Below are 16,430 nucleotides of genomic sequence, written 5' to 3'. Positions count from 1 at the left end.
GGCTAAGCCGGGCAGATAGACGAAGCGATGCCTCCGCTTCCTGCCGTCAAAACGCAGGACCAGACGCACCGCTCCTTCTGCTTTTGTTGTCCCTGCTGCTAAGCTCAAAGTGGTTTCTGCTGGCCTTACACGGATGTTACATCTACGGCAGGCTTCGAAAACATCATCACCGACCAATGACAGAGTTGAGCCCGTGTCAACGAGTGCCGAGTAGCTTTGACCAACTAACCGCACTAGCATAAAAGGGCTCGAGCGCGACAACATTCCTTGCGCTCTACAGGCGAGGGGGACAAAAGCCTCTGCGCCCCCGGGGCGGTCGCCCGGTGACGCGGCGTGGGAGTACATTTCCCATTTTCCGCCGTGGTTACCACGAAATTCTCCCGCCGACGGCGACAGGCTGGTGTTACCAATTATGGCCGCCGGCGGTCCGCGTTTCCCTGCGTACGCCTTGCTTGACACTCTCGTGCCACGTGGCCCGGCTGGTTGCAATTCCAGCAAAGCCGATCGTTCACCTGCCGCGCGGTCGGGGGATGCCGCGTTCCACGAAGCGGTTGGGGACGTATTTCCCCTCTCTCCGCGCCTATGCGGACGTCGCTGGCGAGCCCAGCTCGACGCCGCTGCTCGAACGCGTACGGGTCAAGAGCGCGAGGAATATCGGAGCCTTCCGCTGGCCTTTCCTGCCCAATCGTCATTACGTCTGCGCCCCTGGCGCGCGGCGCGGAGTCTTGGCCTCCGGCCCAGGCGCATCGCGGCTCTAGCGATTCGGCTGGCCTGGGGGGTGGCTGGTAGCGCAATTCAGCGAGTAAATCCGCCTGTACTACCTTCGCTTCCTGTGCTAGGGCCTCGAGGTTTGCAAAACCACGTCCCCGCAAATACGGCTTGAAGCGCGGATGGCATTGCCTCATCACGCGCGCGACCTGTTCAAGATCGGTTGCCGTGGGATCTGCCCTCTTGTAGAGCTCCTGCATTGCGCGTACATACTCGAGGAGGCTCTCCTCTGGGTGCTGTGTGCGCAACGCTAGCTCCTCAAGCATCCGGCGTTCGTAATCGGGCGGCAAGAACTCGGCGCGGAAGCGATCTGTGAAGTCTGCCATCGACTGGAAGGCCGGCTGGCAGCGTCTCCACCGCGCCGCGCTCTCAACAAGTGCCACGGGGATTACCTGCGCTAGCACCACGTCGTCTGGGGAACCCAGTGCCGTCTGATAATCCTCGAGTTCTTGCAAGAACTCGTGGACTGACTTCACGTCCGTGTAGCCGGAAAAGGAGGGAACCTCTACATTTATCCGCGGACGCGAGACTGCCGCCGCAGCTGTGGCTTGGTTGGCGCTAGCCACCGAACCGAGCTGAAGGGCGAACACCGACAACACCTCGTTCATCTGCCTCATCAAGGCGGCCGCATCGGTAACCTGCACAGACTCTACCGCGTCCTTTACCTCACTTCCGGACGCACTGGCGTCCGAAGCGGCGGCCCTATCTGGCACGTCTTTTCTCGGAGGCATTTCACTCAACAACTAAGGCCGGTCGGGAGCCTAAACGCGCACGACTACCACCTAGCCCGCATCAAGAGGCTAGTCACAAAGGCTAAACACTTCATAAAACGAACATATGCACAAAAAAAAATTAAAACACAAACCGCCCGACACTAACAAACACGCACATAACCCAAAACAAAATAAAACACTGTACAAACACTACTATACTACACTCCGTGTCATCTGTACACACTATAGCCCTAAACTCAAAATGGCGTCGCGCCTAACATACAAAGGACCGGCCCGTCGTGTTGCCGTGCGCTGCCACGTTGGCAGAAAAATCGTCCACATGGGTGCTAATTCAGCCCCAGTTGGGTGCCAGTTGTGGGCGATTCCTCTGCCCGAGGGATGCGCACGACAAACACACAGTGGGCCGTATAACAAACATATTTAATCTCACAGGGATCTTGTCGTCCGGGTGGCTGCGGGTCGTTTCCGTGGAGAGCCGGGAGGGAAGCGGGAGCGACGAGCCAGGGACCAGGAAGCGCCAGGGACCAAGAAGAGGGCGAGGCGGCGGCGCGTGCCTTCTTTTATAGCCCCCTCGCGCGGGACCGGTTATCCCCGCGCGAGCGGGGAGAGGGAAACAGGCACGCGCGCAGGGAGCATTGGGAAGTGGCGCGGCCTTCGAAAGCGCGGCGCGCCACGAGCCCTACAAAGCAAACCCTCTGGGCTGTAAACTTTTGATAAAGGCTGTGCGTACCTGTCGATTTTACTTTTGCTACAGCACGTCACACAATATGCAAGTCGGTGTAGGTGGCATTAGATGCAGCATAGTAATGGTTGATAGTTCACTGCTCTACTGAGTATTGCCTATTATTACACGAACGTGTGGAGTACTCGTGGTCTACGATTCATGTAAAGGCGACACGAGTGGAGACACATAAAGACAGCCTTTGTGCTTACAACAATGACTGAACAACATCATGCGTTGGGTGGATGCATTGTCCGTATCGTCTCTCTTTTATACGCAATTCATTCAATGGACTCAATCTCTTTTGTATATGACACTGTTCAGTAGAGTTACTCGACGCATTAAAATAAATCCGAGAGTACTGGAGAATTTCGAAAGGCTGAGCGTTGCTGCTGCACACGGTACATCGCGCGCCCCTTGTCGAACACAACCAGCGTTCCGTTCAACGCATCAAAGTTCACTGGCACTCTATAATTGATTTACTGGAAAGGGAAGGCGTAGTATCTGTCACTCGCGGAATCTCGCTGATACATCTCGCTGGCAACACAGCAACGTTCAGGCTTACGCATTTCTCCATTTCAAGTTATGCTGTGCTCACGGAATGTTTTTATAATTGATACTCATTACACACTTCCGGTCACTATCACGCCTTTATTTCGCTCATTAAACTAGAAACGCTTCCACTACTGGTTAATGTGACCTCACATTCCATAAACGTCGACGTTAGTCGTACGGCTATTTAGACGTCTGATTGAATGTACTTTTACATTTTTAGCTGTAATTAATAACTAATAATCCTATTGGCATATTGTTTTGCAGCATCCTCACATAATCTTTTATTAATCAGATCCACTCGTTTCAGCCTAACTCTTCTAAAGACAGCACGACGGCTACGGACACGTTCTGTATACGCGACCTTGCCGACATAGCTAGTAATGCTTTCGCATTATTAAAATATTTTAGAAATATCACATAGATTGCATTTGCGGCATGTGACTGGAAAATGCTCCGATTGACGATCGAGGCCCGCAATTCTGGCTGGCATTCCGTCCAAGCTGCAGTCTACCTATCTTTATCGAAGCCAGGAAAGCAGTTTCTGTTCGGCGGGTGTACAAGGTGTGCAGTAACAAAAGGTGTGTGAGTAGGATACACATCGAAAAAAAAAAAAAAGAAATCGCGGGATTCTTGTGTGATTTTCAGGCACGATACGGAGTGCAGTCGGTGGTCGCGCTTGATGATCGTTTTTGGGTGCTTTCTCCAAGTTCACGGCAGTCATTGTCTTGCCACGCGCATGAGTGTTATAACATTAGGCATTGTTACCTGGGAGCTGCGTAGTTGAATGTGGACGGTTATCTGCCTTGAAGGTTCGCAACAATCTTCAAAGGATCTGTCACGCATAGCGTTACAGCAGTCGTAAATGCAGACGCAGAGCCCCGTGAGGAAGCTGGCTTTTTACCGCCACACCTCTTTTGTCGCATAGGCTGGGATATGGTTTACGGTCTCCTGGAGTGTGTGCTTTCTGACGCATCCGCAGTGAGTTTTCCGTTGCCAACCCCTCGCATATAACCGTCGTCCTGAGGCTTTGGCCTTTATCTTTACAGCCTGTTTCTTTTTTTTTTCTTACGTGGACAGGGATGCATGTTTTTTGTCAATATGATATTGGAACAGCACTTGCAAATCATTCGAAGAAGATTTGTAATTCTCCGCATGAAAGCATTCTGGCTTTCACATCATCATTTTAACACGGTAATGTTAAAAGCTTCGTTCACCGAAAATCCGGCGTTGGTATTGGTGTTATGAGGAAAAAATAACGAATATGGCACTGGAAGACGGTAGCTGGCAGTTGTCATGGCCACGCACTGACTGGACGTAGGGCTGTCTGACATCTCGTTTGGGAGGAGCTGCCGCCTCAGGTCGCTCCTTTCATATGGGAGGGTGATATCAGAATCAGCCTGACAAGATCCTTGCATTGCGATCCTTGCAAGTCCATGCTGGCTCGTTTGTACGGCTTGGTTAAAGCCGGGCTTTGTATATTGGCTTGCAGCTTACGCTATCGCGTCATACCCTTAAGGGCGGAGTTTAAGTGTCCTCCTCAGTTTTTGGCAAACCCGTACGGGGATGTAAATGCTTTTCCGAAGTGATATTAAAAATATGATATCCACAGTTTTCTGGCTCCTTGCTTGCCAGCCGGTAATAATGTCACTGTAAGAGTTCAATGCCTACAAATACACTGTATGTTGCAATCAAACAGCTGACGTCACGCAGAAGTGTTTAGGCAATATTCTACTGAAACGGCCATCAGTATACTTAAAAATAAGCAGATTGTAAGAAATTTTCCTATGATATAATTTGATGTGTCAGGCTGGTCGCATAGCGTTCCAGGTGGTGTGGGGTAATACGATTACTCGTTGCATTTATTATGCGACAGGAATTCGAGCCGTCAACATATGCACCCCCGACTGTATGCTTTCAATCAGAGTTTTCAGCGATTACGGCTCCGAGATGTCGCGTGAAGCATGCTATTCTACGTCTAGTAAGTACATACATGCATCGAATACAGTAGCAGCAGAAAGAACTTGAGTACATGTCGAAACATTCACACGAAAATACTTCACCTGCAACACTCCTACACATAAGCAGTCTTAACTATCTCTAGCAATTTTTTTTTTCTTTTCTTAGAGCTGCTTGGCTCGGGACAACTCATGTCACTATTCTTTTTACTGTATTCTTCCCCTCGCATCTGTCAGAGTAAAGTACTTCCACATGGCACTGCTGAGTGCTCACATAATATGCATGCCTGTTTGCTTTTTCCACAGGTCGCCTCCGCTGTCACAATGCCTCGAAGACAAGAGCCTGCTGGAGACGTCTATCGGAAGCTGCGCGGACGTTGTGTGCGACTGCCTTGCTTCAGCCGGCGGCGACGACAAGAAGTGCCTGTGCAGCGCCATCGAAGGATTCGTGTCCAAATGCAGGACTTCTGTGCGAAGTCAGATTGCATCCGAGTGGAGGCTGTCCCTGGGATGCGGTAAGGCGCTAATGGAGCTCAGGAAAACAGTTATTTGTGATAATTCTGACATAAAAAAAAGGCTTAACTTCACCGTGCGTATTTTTTTTTTTTGTTTTATGGCAACAAGCATTATATGGCAATGGCACCGTTAGCCATCAAAATTCTTTTGTGTCTTCGGATTCATTGTGTGCCCGTCGTGCGAACGACAAAAACATGCTAGAAACTAGCGTAATCGGAGGTACAGGGCTCTGAAACGCCGATATATATATATATTTGTTTTCTCTGACCTGTATTCGGATTAAAGAAGAGTCAAAAGATTTGGAAGGAAACCATATAACTGTCTTTTTCTTTTCTTTCACTGTTCATATTATTTTCCATTCTAATCAGGAAGCTGTCGCTCTTGAGTGCGAATCAAACTTGTCTTTAAAATAAGCTCTTGCCTCGAATCAGGTTGGCTGCTTTATCTCCATTGACCACAAAGTAGGAGAAATTCGGCTCACGAGTATTCGCACATTTAGTAGAACGCTTGAATAACAGTTTAGGACAACCGAGACCATTACTGGCGTGACCTCTGCAGAAACAAGTGAATCACTTACCGAAAAGCATCGGCTTATCACAATTACATATTTAATTTCCCAAATTCGCGCGTTCTTTTATTGCTACCATCTGCTCGGCGTTTGACGTTCGCACTGGCTTGGTTATGTGTGCTTCATTTGTAGCCCCCGAGTGCCCGGCAGGCATGGAGTGGCGTGAGTGCGGTCCTTCGAGTGAGTGCGAGCGAACCTGCGACAACGTACACCGCAGCAAGTCCTCCGACGATTGCCCCGAGGAGTGCGTCCCGGGATGCTTCTGTCCGCTGGGGCTCGTGCGACGGGGAGACGCCTGCGTTCCGCCCCGCATGTGCCACGACTGTGAGTCCTGCCACCTCTGTGGCCCCTATTATCAGTTCATCTCCACACTGCCTTGGCCTGCAGCTAGGCTGTTCTGTTCTAGCTGCTTCGGACTGTCGCACGTATGTATTTTGCTTGATCGGTTACAAGAAGAGAAAGCGCGTCGAAGAATTCCCAGTGGTGTAGCAAACTCATGCAAAGTGTGTAATTGCTCCATTTATTAAAACCTGCAAATGAGTAAGCATGTGAAAGCTGAATACCAGTCACGGGATTTATGCGTCATATGCTCTACATTCGACATTTAGCCTGAAGACCGAACTAACACCGTTTTCGGTAGGCACGGTCAATCACATGTTGTAATATTATAAAGTAAGTGGTTCTTTATTTAGATAAGAAAATGTAAGTAAAAAAATGCTGGTCCCGTTAGCGTTATCGTTCAGCGGAAGCACTTGAAGCAAAGCAAGGGATAGCAAGGGGATAGGGAGGGAGAAAGGACCGGGTAGGGTACATGATAGAGCATCAGGGTTCCTGCCCCGACGCAGGAGGAGCTTTTACTTGTGCCTAACTTTCTTCGCATGTCAGACGGTAAGCGTGCGTTCATTGATCTCTACGTTGCGAAGAACTTGATTTGAGTTAAATTATTTTGCAATCTTTTTTCGGTAAGTTTAAACTTATTTTTTTGTTGCGCCTCACAAAAATGTACCATGCAGTACCCTCGTGGTGGAACCACGTGAATTGATAGTGACTATGAGTGCTTAACCATTTCGGCGCTTTCAAAGAACCTGCTGTACACGGCTGTCTCATTGCTCCTATCTGCCAACGCAGGTGTGTGTCGAGGCCACGGAGACCCCAACTACATCAGCTTCGACGGCCGCGCGTTCGACTTCCAGGGTAACTGCAGCTACGTCCTCGCTCAGCACATCTCGGGCGAGAAGGCGCTCGACTTCCAGGTGGTGGGCGTCAACGTCGAGTGTCCCGAAGAGCCGCGCACCACCTGCACCCAAGGCGTTATTGTCAGCTACGGTGACAGCCACGTCAGGGTATCCAGAGGGCAAAGGGTACGTTTGCACTTTTCCTTGAAGTGCCGTAGCGGTCAACGTTCAAGTTAGTCGGCTTTTGAGGTCTGGTGGCCGGCCTCTTCACTGCAGCCCTCGGAGCATTGTTCATGTTGAAGAACTTCTGTCAGATGAATCTAGCAGATTTGAATGAGGCAGCAGCGAATTAAAGTAAAGCCTCGTACATATGGTTTCAGATCCAATTCGACGGAAAGGAGCTTCAGGACCGGGAATTTCCGTGGAACCGGCAAGGGTTCAACATTTCTTGGGTACCAGGCCGTACCACTGTCGTCTACGTCCCGGCGATAAACCTGGTGGTGCGTTTCTTTGAACTGAACTACGGATTCAGCATCGAAGTGCCTTCCTTCACATACTCCGGGAAGATGACTGGACTTTGCGGTGAGTTGTCCACTAAGGGCTTGATATTGTTAATAAAGGATGTTAGTGTGACTAAAGGTAAAAGCTGACTCACTATGACTTCCTGTTTTGTGTTTGTTGGGATGCGGCAGGTTGAACTTCCTAAAAAAAATCCGATAATAACTTTGACTTAGCGAGCATGGTGTTGTTGTTGCATATTAACGTAAACACGGCGTTATCCTTGCCAGCTTTCTGTCGGCAACTCCTTCGCCTGAGTCGCATAACTGAATGCAAATGTGTGTATACCATAATCCTAAAACACCAGTATTATCTTAAGCTTAGTGTTTTTGCCACTGTTCGGCTTTCAGTTTCTACCCCTCGGGGTACATGATGTGGCAAACGTCGTCCAGCGGAACGTTCATCCTGTTGCCGAAGTACTTCATGTAGGTGTCCCCAATCGCAGGCAGTCAACAAGAGTTTCGCGGAATGTGTTTGGGATACAGTGGCACAGAGAACAAAAAGTATCCCCTTACGACCAACTAAGCAGAACTTCAAAAAACAGCTTTAAACTGCATGTTTGTCGATTCTTTTGTGACAGTCTTTTTTGAAGAACAAAACATATATTTGCTTTTAACAAAGTGTACGGCTTTTCCAAGAGTTGCCTAGTTCATTTTAGAGTGGAAGAGGTGCATAAGTCGAATAGTGATAAAACTCGAAACTTGTCCGATCTTTTTTTTTTTTTTTTCTCGAATGGTACGGAGCTGGAACTAAATGGTGCCCTCATACAGGTACGCTGATAGGATAAGCTCGTTTTTTCAAAATCGGAAGTTAGAAACAAGCGAGTATGAGGCAAGGAAATTCTGCCGTCTATGTCCGATAGACGGCCATGTTCGAAAGACGTTACCTTTTCGCACGAGGAAAGGAAAGCTTTTTGCATACGCCTTATGTGGGGAAGCTCTCTAAAAAAAATCTAGGGGACACTTCGGATCACTAAACTTCGATGAGGAGAAAGCCTCTATCGCGCGGTGGTCCGAAGTCCTCAACTACGACACCTCCTTTCTTTCTTTTTTCACTCCAACCTTCGCGATGACGCGATAGCGTAAGCTACCAGGCAAAACATATAGCACCGCTTTAACCAAGTCGTATGAATGTAACTGCGTTGCCTAGGGATAACGTGAATGCAAGGGTCTTGGCAGGCTGATTGTGATATCACCCTCCCATATGAAAGGAGAGACTCGAGTTGGCACCTCCTGCCAAACGCAAAGTCAGGAAGCCCTAAGTCCAGTTAGTGCTCGGCCATGTCAGCTACCGCCTCGCACGTAACGAAAGCGTTACGGATAGACGGGCGGAAACAAAAGGCTATCGCCTGAAAATTTATAAGCCCGGCTCAAAACGTGTGGCTTCATCTTGTGCTGGTCCAGGTGACTGCGACCTAGACGAAAGCAACGACCTGCAACACCGCAGCGGGCACCAGGCGGCCGACGTGCGGGACTTTGCTTACAGCTGGCTGGTGGACGGCACTCCGGAGATCTGCCAGGTTCTGCGTTCGTCGAGCCAGCGGCAGGTGCCCCCCGAGGTGTGCCGCTTCCAGGAGAACGCGTGCGAGCTGTACGTGGAACCCGGTCCGTACCAACACGCCTGCATGAGCGATGCCAGCTACTCGCGCAACCTGAGCGCCTCGGTGTGCCGCTCCAAGCTGCAGTACGCTGAGCACTGTTGCGCCACCTCCGGGGTGTCCGTACACCGCTGGCTGCAGGACTCCGGATGTGGTATGCGTGCCATTCTGAAAATCCGTGCATTGGTTGCCTCTTTTTTTCCAGTCCCCTACCGGTTGGTAACTGATGAAGAGTTAGAAGGGTGAAGCATCTTTAGGGGATGTGGATGACCCATTCTGATCAATGCTTTCTCACCGAAGCACAAAATATGAGTGAAAAGTGTGTACCCCGTCCGATGTCTGCGTTCCCTACTGTTTCTCGTGCTATCGTGCCGAAACCCGTTTTGTTAACCATCTACGACGCTAATCGTCGAAAGGTTATAACCTGCGGAGACGTTTTCGCAGGCTAGTTGGCGCATTAGTATGCTTAGTTTTAGTGCAGAAAAACAGCACATTAAGGAACGAAGTGAACAAGGAAGAGTGTATAGGACTGTACAGAGGAAAAAGCGCTTTGCCCTGGCAACTTCTTTCCTTCCATCGCTGTTTTGGCGCGCTAAAGATTAAGTCGAAAGTTTATTCGGGGTGCGGTTATAGCCGCCAATTAACCATGGTTTACTGGAACTAAAGAAAAGGATAGTGCAAATAAAACTCCTCGCGTATGAAAATAACAAAGTATGGTGTCACAGAATGAAGTTTGCTGCGACTGTCACGCTGATGCCACAGACAGATGTTCAGTGTACGTTTTTAGCAGCCTCTGCAGAAAAACGCGAAAACGTTCCAATAGTTATGTTATCATTAGCCGAGCCAGGGAATGGATAATTGCCCTCGTTATTTGACATCTGCAGGCTTCACTTTGAGCAGAGCATATGTTCTGGAGACACGTTCTAGCGCATATGAACGAGGACGAGAGAGATGTAGACAACACGAGCGCTAACTTTCAACTGATGATTTATTGACACCATTGCACATTATGTTCTGGACAGCTGCTACTGAAACTGCCACATGGGACGGTAGAAGTAACTGGCTTATTCGCGTGTTGTGCACGAGCTGACATCTCATCTGGCGATTTCAATGCTTTTACATTCATCATGGCCCAAAAAGGAAGGCTTTTTTTTTTTTTTTTAAGAAAAATCACTCTGAGGCTGGCTTTGGGTTTTTCATTTAGAGCAGCACATTCCGTATTGCAATCTGTAACGCCGACCGAGGTAGATGAAGTTATCGACCGGTGGGCGTGCACGGGGAGGAGCGAAGCCTAGATGGAACAGCTGGCCGTTCCGGGGCGTCAGCATCACCCGCTGCAGAGGAGGGGAGCCTCGTCCACGCAGCTGATTGGTTGTTGTAGTGAGAGAGCAGAAAGATGAAGATAAATTTATTGAAAACGGCTCGTTATAGACCTGCAGAGAATAAGGAAGGTTGGCTAAGGGTGTGGTTCATTTTGGAAGCTTCGCAGGTGAAGCTCCATGTAGGGGAAAGGAAGGCTCATCTCGGAACCTATCATCGGTGCACAAAAGTATGTCAGTATGGGGTGCTTGTTTCGTTCGTGAAATGAGTGCCGGTGGTAGATTTTGGTTCGGACACGTTGTGACGAGGAGAGCTATCCGGGGAAGCAGCCGCCCTGATTTTAGGTTCTGTTGTGGCCGTAGATAGGTCTGTCTATGTTCAGGAATCGGTTTTTTTACAGGATAATAAACTGTGGCATTGCAGGAAGGACGTCATCTGGATCGTAAAACTGAACAAGCTTCTATATCTAAGCCTGCAACCCTCAAAATGTGCCGGGAACGTGATAAAAGTGAAGACCGCAAGCGAAAGAATGCTGAGATGTATGCGAGCATAGAGCGTAACAGTCATGTGAGGCACCCAACCAAGCAGTCATCTCTGAAACGCCAAAATGGGCCTGTCCATCTGCACCTCGCGGCAGCTGATGTCAATCTGATCAGTGTGCTACGCCGGTAATCTTAGCTCTGTAAACTATCTTCGTAGATCTGGTGCGCATGACTGCCTCTGCCTTGTAATTATAGATTAAATTGTGTTCTAGGTTCAAGAAAATTTTATAGAGACTAGTTCTTGACATACCTGTAGCTAAATGTCTAATAAACCGGCATATTTCGGTATTCTGATTTGTCGTGCCTCTGATGTGTCCTTGCATACCAGAAGTGATTATCAGAGCATTAAAAGAGAGCACAATTATCGGGCAAATTGTATACTATATTTTGACAAGAAATATGCAGTTTATGCGAAAGCCCTCTTTCTTTGTCCCCGTGTTGCCAATTTTCGGATAACCTCGCCATATATTTGTATTAACTCATTTATTTGTTTTCATTGTCCTAAACCTAGATTTCAGCTGCCCGAAGAACATGGAGCTGCGCTGTGACACTGGTTGTCCGAAAACATGCGCCAACTACAAGGACCCGGACAGCTCGTGCCCTGTGATGCCAACCTACTCATGCTTCTGCAAGCGCGGCTACGTTCTCAAGAACGGCGAATGCGTCGATGCTAAACACTGCGGTAAGCATGAGATAGAGGAAAGGAACCGTCAAAAGAACGCTGCGAGTCACTTTTTCGGAGTGCGCTTTGTGCAGCGCGTGATTACACCAGACCAGACTACATTTACATCATTTCAACATTGCTGGGTGGTGACCACTATGTAACACGAATTTTTTAGTCTTCACTGTGGCGTCACACTACACAATGTTTCACAGACATATTGCTTTCCTTCTGACAAGTCAGACAGCTGGAGGTGAACTCTGACTTGCCCAGGACTGCAAATGGGCTGAAGCGAGCTTCTTTCGAAAGGCAGCTTACTGGAGCTGTATCTTATCAGTATACGTCTGTTTTACTATCCTGGTACGAACTTGAACCCCCTTGGAATGCGGAAACACGCACTACGTTTGCAGGCTGAGATGGTCAAAGCGCTTTGTCCTCGAAATGGGCAAATCCCCTTTAAACCAACCTCCTCCCGCAGCCAAGATAGTCAGACAAGCCAGTAGGCCACCCGTTGCCTGCCACCCTCTATTCTTCTTTCCTCTCTCACTTTTCCTCTCCTGCACCTCCCTTAAAAGTGGAGCGGGTCAATTTTATCCACCCCCTTTGGCACTTGCCAGTCGATACTGAGGGCGCTGCGGATACCTATGACGATCGAAACTAAAGAAAGAACTAATAAGAGCTGCAGCTCTGAACCACACCAGGACTGTGCATGGGTTGACGAAAAATGCGGTCAGATAAATATAAATAAATGTTAACAGCAAGATTTAAGTAATGTGCCGACACGAAGAACCACAGCGACATTGACCGCGTGAATTCGGTGGAAAAGAAATTGAAACGAAGCCTTTTTTTCGGCCGACATCGTTTGCAACATGAACAACATTAAGGTTGTTTTATTTTTTTTTTCAATAGGGTAATCAATCCATGATAAAATCATTTGTTGAAGGAATAAATTATTTTAGCTTTGTCGCTTCTTATGCTAAAACAAAATATTGATTTGTATATGACAAAGTGTGATAAATGAAGGCTCTGAACAATTACTTGAGGCACAGGTAATTACAGAAATTCATATATATATATATATATATATATATATATATATATATATATATATATATATATATATATATATATATATATATATATATATATATATATATAATGCTAAGAAATAACCATATAATGCTTCGTTTGAAGGTTTCACTAACACAGGAAGAGACAACAGCTAGCTCTTTGAAAGACTCAATCTCGTTTGGTGTGAATACATTGCGCTCTGCCGTATCACGCAGCTGCGATCAATATGTTCTATCGTCCAGTACATTATACTACCTGTCTTTAAACCCGTAAGCCTCAAATAATATACTGAGTGCGCTTCCATTCTGCCGCATCTGATTTATGCGTCCCTGCTTCTGCTTTCAGAGGCCTGCGACGACCAAGGACACCTGGTAAGTCAATCCGTTCATCTTCAGACATTCAAAAAATTCCCGCTATTACAGAGGAGAAAATTTCCATATGAGTCAAGTATTAATTTCACGCTATTCCCCCCTATACTATCCGTAAGTGCATTCTTTCAGTTCATTGTTCACCGAGTTTGATTGGGGTACGATGTTTACTACAAAGTTGTTTTCAAAACTCAATCTTTATTATCATATTTAAGCGTACCTCTTATAACGCCTATTTTAATTTGTAAGACAAATTGGTCAGGCATACCACCTTCCTTTCCACGGCGTTGTGCTACAATCCCCAATTCCTGTCGCCTTCCTCGTTCTCTGAAGGTTGGGGACACGTGGCAAGTCAACTCCTGTGAGACGTGCGGTTGCGGAGAGAATCTCAAGATTCGCTGCACGAGCATCATCTGCCCACCTCCGCCCGTGTGCAGGGACGATGAAAAGCTGCAGCAGCTTCCCAAGCAGAATGACACCTGCTGCGAAACCTATCTGTGCGGTAATGCTTCTTCACACTCTCTTTCCTCGCGTGTCATACTTATCGATGACCTCTGTTCTTATTTCCAAAACTATTTTGAGCTTTATCTCCTCTGCAGACCAGTTGCATTTACAAAATTTCGCGCGAGCACTTTGATGAGCGCTCACTTTTTTTTTTTTGCTCTGTCAGATGCCAACCTGGTATCCTCCTGTAAGGCTCCAGCGCCTGTCTACTGTGCGCCAGGCTCCATAACCAAGATAAAGACCAACAGCGAAGGATGCCCAACCCATGTTTGCGGTGAGTATTCAACTTTACGTATTCTTCCTGAGCTTGTCTTAATCTTTAAGTTTAGTGCGTGTTTCTGCTTCTGAGTAGGCAGGGTACTCTAGTACCATTTGCTTCACCTTTTGTTTTGCTCTTAAATGTACCGAGATAAATGTCACATTGTGGCTCTCCGCTATATTGTATCTGTTATACCAGATAATTTTTAGCCGGTCCGAAACTCTAAGAAAAAAAGAACTTGCTCTAAATTTATTTTAATCCTGGGACTGTATTGGGGGGGGGGGGGGGGGGGGGTCTTGACCTAGCATCTGGTAAGAGAGAGAATGATTTATTAGTGTGTTAATTAATTAAACCCGTTAATTAGTTTTCTACATTTTGTTTCTTTAGGGCATGCTGTACTTTAGGAATTAGCGTTCGTCTTCCAAATGGCGTAGCCGAAAAAATTCATGACAAATTTGCAGTGTGCGTTACGAGACGCACAAATATGTCCCTCTAATACGCGGCGTCACACGACAGCACAGCGTCAAATTACGCTTGTGGCGCTGGTTCCTCCACCCAACGCTTCGCGTCACTTCAGGCCCAGACGGGTGCGAGGTGGTATCGTTGTCAGTTATGCTTCGTCGCTTTGAGGCCGGATTGCAAGCGCAATTTGGCTGCGCGTATTTGGTACCAACGCCTTGACAATCAACGAGAGCGCGTGCGAAACGAAAGTGACAGCCATACCTTGGGCCCCTGTCTGGGCCTTAAGTGGCGCCATCATTGAGGCGGAAGGCGCTGGGCTGAGCAATCTACATCAGACCGTCACCACCAAGAATTCAACAAGGCCGGTGCATCACCTTCTTTCTCAGCAGCGAAAGTGACGATTTCAGGATGGGCGATAGAGGATCAGCAGATGAATATGCGCGCACGGGTATGAGTAAAGTGCGGAGGGGACGCCACGTGACTCGACTGAGATCTGCTCTTGCAGCTTCAACTGCTGGCCTTTTATCGCCCATCCACAGTTGTGACGTTGGCTGTCGGAGAGCACTGGCCTTGTCAAGACCTTAGCGGTGACGGTTGGACCCGTTCGCTGCAGCTGTTACTGTGTGAAGCATGCGGTCGTACTGGGGCTTCGGTGAATCATGTAGTTTTCAATAATTATTCATCAGTTTTCAACGAAAATTTTCAAATATTGTCAATTCCTAAGCATTGAGAGTCATTTTTGCAGTGATGGCGCTCCGCAATCAGAGCAGGTTTCCAAAGCTTTCCCGTTTCACCTTGCAAAGCATTTAGAAGTAACTAATAATAAATGGGCTCTTATATAGTAGGCATTGCTTTGTCTGTATCTTAATTGGCGCTTTAGGTAACCTCAGTTGAAGAGCATAACAATTTCACGCTCATCTCATATTAAGTTGCATGAATGTAATATTTCGGTCCCTAATTCTGCCACATAACTGTGCACTAGCTCACAATAGCGCAAAAATGGTTTTCAGTTGTCCCCTTCTGCCACTTATCCTTAAAAAAAAAAAATGGTTCTCTAAAGAACCTTCTGATTATAGCTACTGCATTTTGGTATTTTGCCTATATTCGACGAATTTGGTTTAAAGTCTCTATTTCTGGTGTCTGATAATGTTGATTTTGTTTGCAAACTATGCATAAATAAAAAGCTCTACGAGGAATTTTTTAAGTCGATTAAAGTTTTTCCTTCTTGCTAGTCGACGTACACTAGTTTCATCCATCAGACAATCTGAAGATTATGTAACGTTTATTTGTCTTGTCGTGACGCTGGGGCTATGTCGACCCGGCCTTCACTTGGTAGCGTGCAGAGACTCGGGGTTGAAGTAGGATTGAATCTTCGAAGTTGGTGAAATATGTACAAGCAGGTTTACTGGCACTTTGAGAAAACGTATTTACAAGAATATTTACATGAAGAAGAAGGGTACATCAGCAAAATGACAAGCGTTAAGAGTTCATAGCGAGAAGCGACTGGATGAGCCGTTTACCCAGGGCTCAGAGCGACATTTCGTGCTCTGCAGCGTCCTTAAAAACCCCCTATGTCCAGCCCCTCTCTGAAGATGCTGACCAACCAAATCCAGGGTACGCCCCTCAGGTATCGGCATCCAATCGAACACATCACTGCACTGATGATCTGAAGCACTGACTGGTCCGGCATTCATTCGTTGGGCGTGATCACTTGTTGGCGGGAAAAGCTTGGAAACGGCGAGGAGAGGAGGTACATTTCTATTCTTCAGCAAAGAAACCACAGGCTGGTTCTGACAAGGGGTTTTACTTCTCAGAAACCTGAGTGCACGTGGCGCCGCATAGGGCTCCCAACATGGTCCCTTTTCGACAATTGCAAATCTTTCCTGCATTCCCGGGAAATCACTTAATGGCCGTATGAGTCATGCTCCTTTCTTGTCCTGCACGTCAGCGGACATGTCACTCTGTCGTCTCCTTTGGATAGGAGGCATTCATCACTGGAGGATAGTACTTCTCGACTGGAAGGGTGAACAAAAGAAAGAAAGCACTTCCTGCTATTTCCCGCAGGGGGACGTTTCTTTGTGTCTTTCCAGACGTTC

General features: G+C 47.6%; 1 protein-coding gene across 3 annotated transcripts in view; it reads left to right on the top strand.

Annotated features, from left to right (window-relative positions):
• LOC146199178 (hemocytin-like) overlaps positions 1-16,430 on the top strand; it is a 111,324-nt gene that overhangs the window by 79,055 nt on the left and 15,839 nt on the right. For all 3 annotated transcript variants that reach the window (XM_084594641.1, XM_084594639.1, XM_084594640.1), the window contains 9 exons: positions 5,040-5,248; positions 5,950-6,141; positions 6,946-7,178; positions 7,373-7,574; positions 8,954-9,301; positions 11,521-11,691; positions 13,087-13,112; positions 13,443-13,611; positions 13,780-13,887. In XM_084594641.1, coding sequence (XP_084450767.1) covers positions 5,040-5,248; positions 5,950-6,141; positions 6,946-7,178; positions 7,373-7,574; positions 8,954-9,301; positions 11,521-11,691; positions 13,087-13,112; positions 13,443-13,611; positions 13,780-13,887 — 1,658 coding nt within the window. The remainder of the gene's footprint in view (positions 1-5,039; positions 5,249-5,949; positions 6,142-6,945; positions 7,179-7,372; positions 7,575-8,953; positions 9,302-11,520; positions 11,692-13,086; positions 13,113-13,442; positions 13,612-13,779; positions 13,888-16,430) is intronic.

The sequence above is a fragment of the Amblyomma maculatum genome, chromosome 2, assembly GCF_055883805.1.
Source record: "Amblyomma maculatum isolate TAMU_Amacu chromosome 2, ASM5588380v1, whole genome shotgun sequence".
Taxonomy (NCBI): Eukaryota; Metazoa; Arthropoda; class Arachnida; order Ixodida; family Ixodidae; genus Amblyomma; species Amblyomma maculatum.
This window is presented reverse-complemented; position numbering and strand designations above follow the sequence as displayed.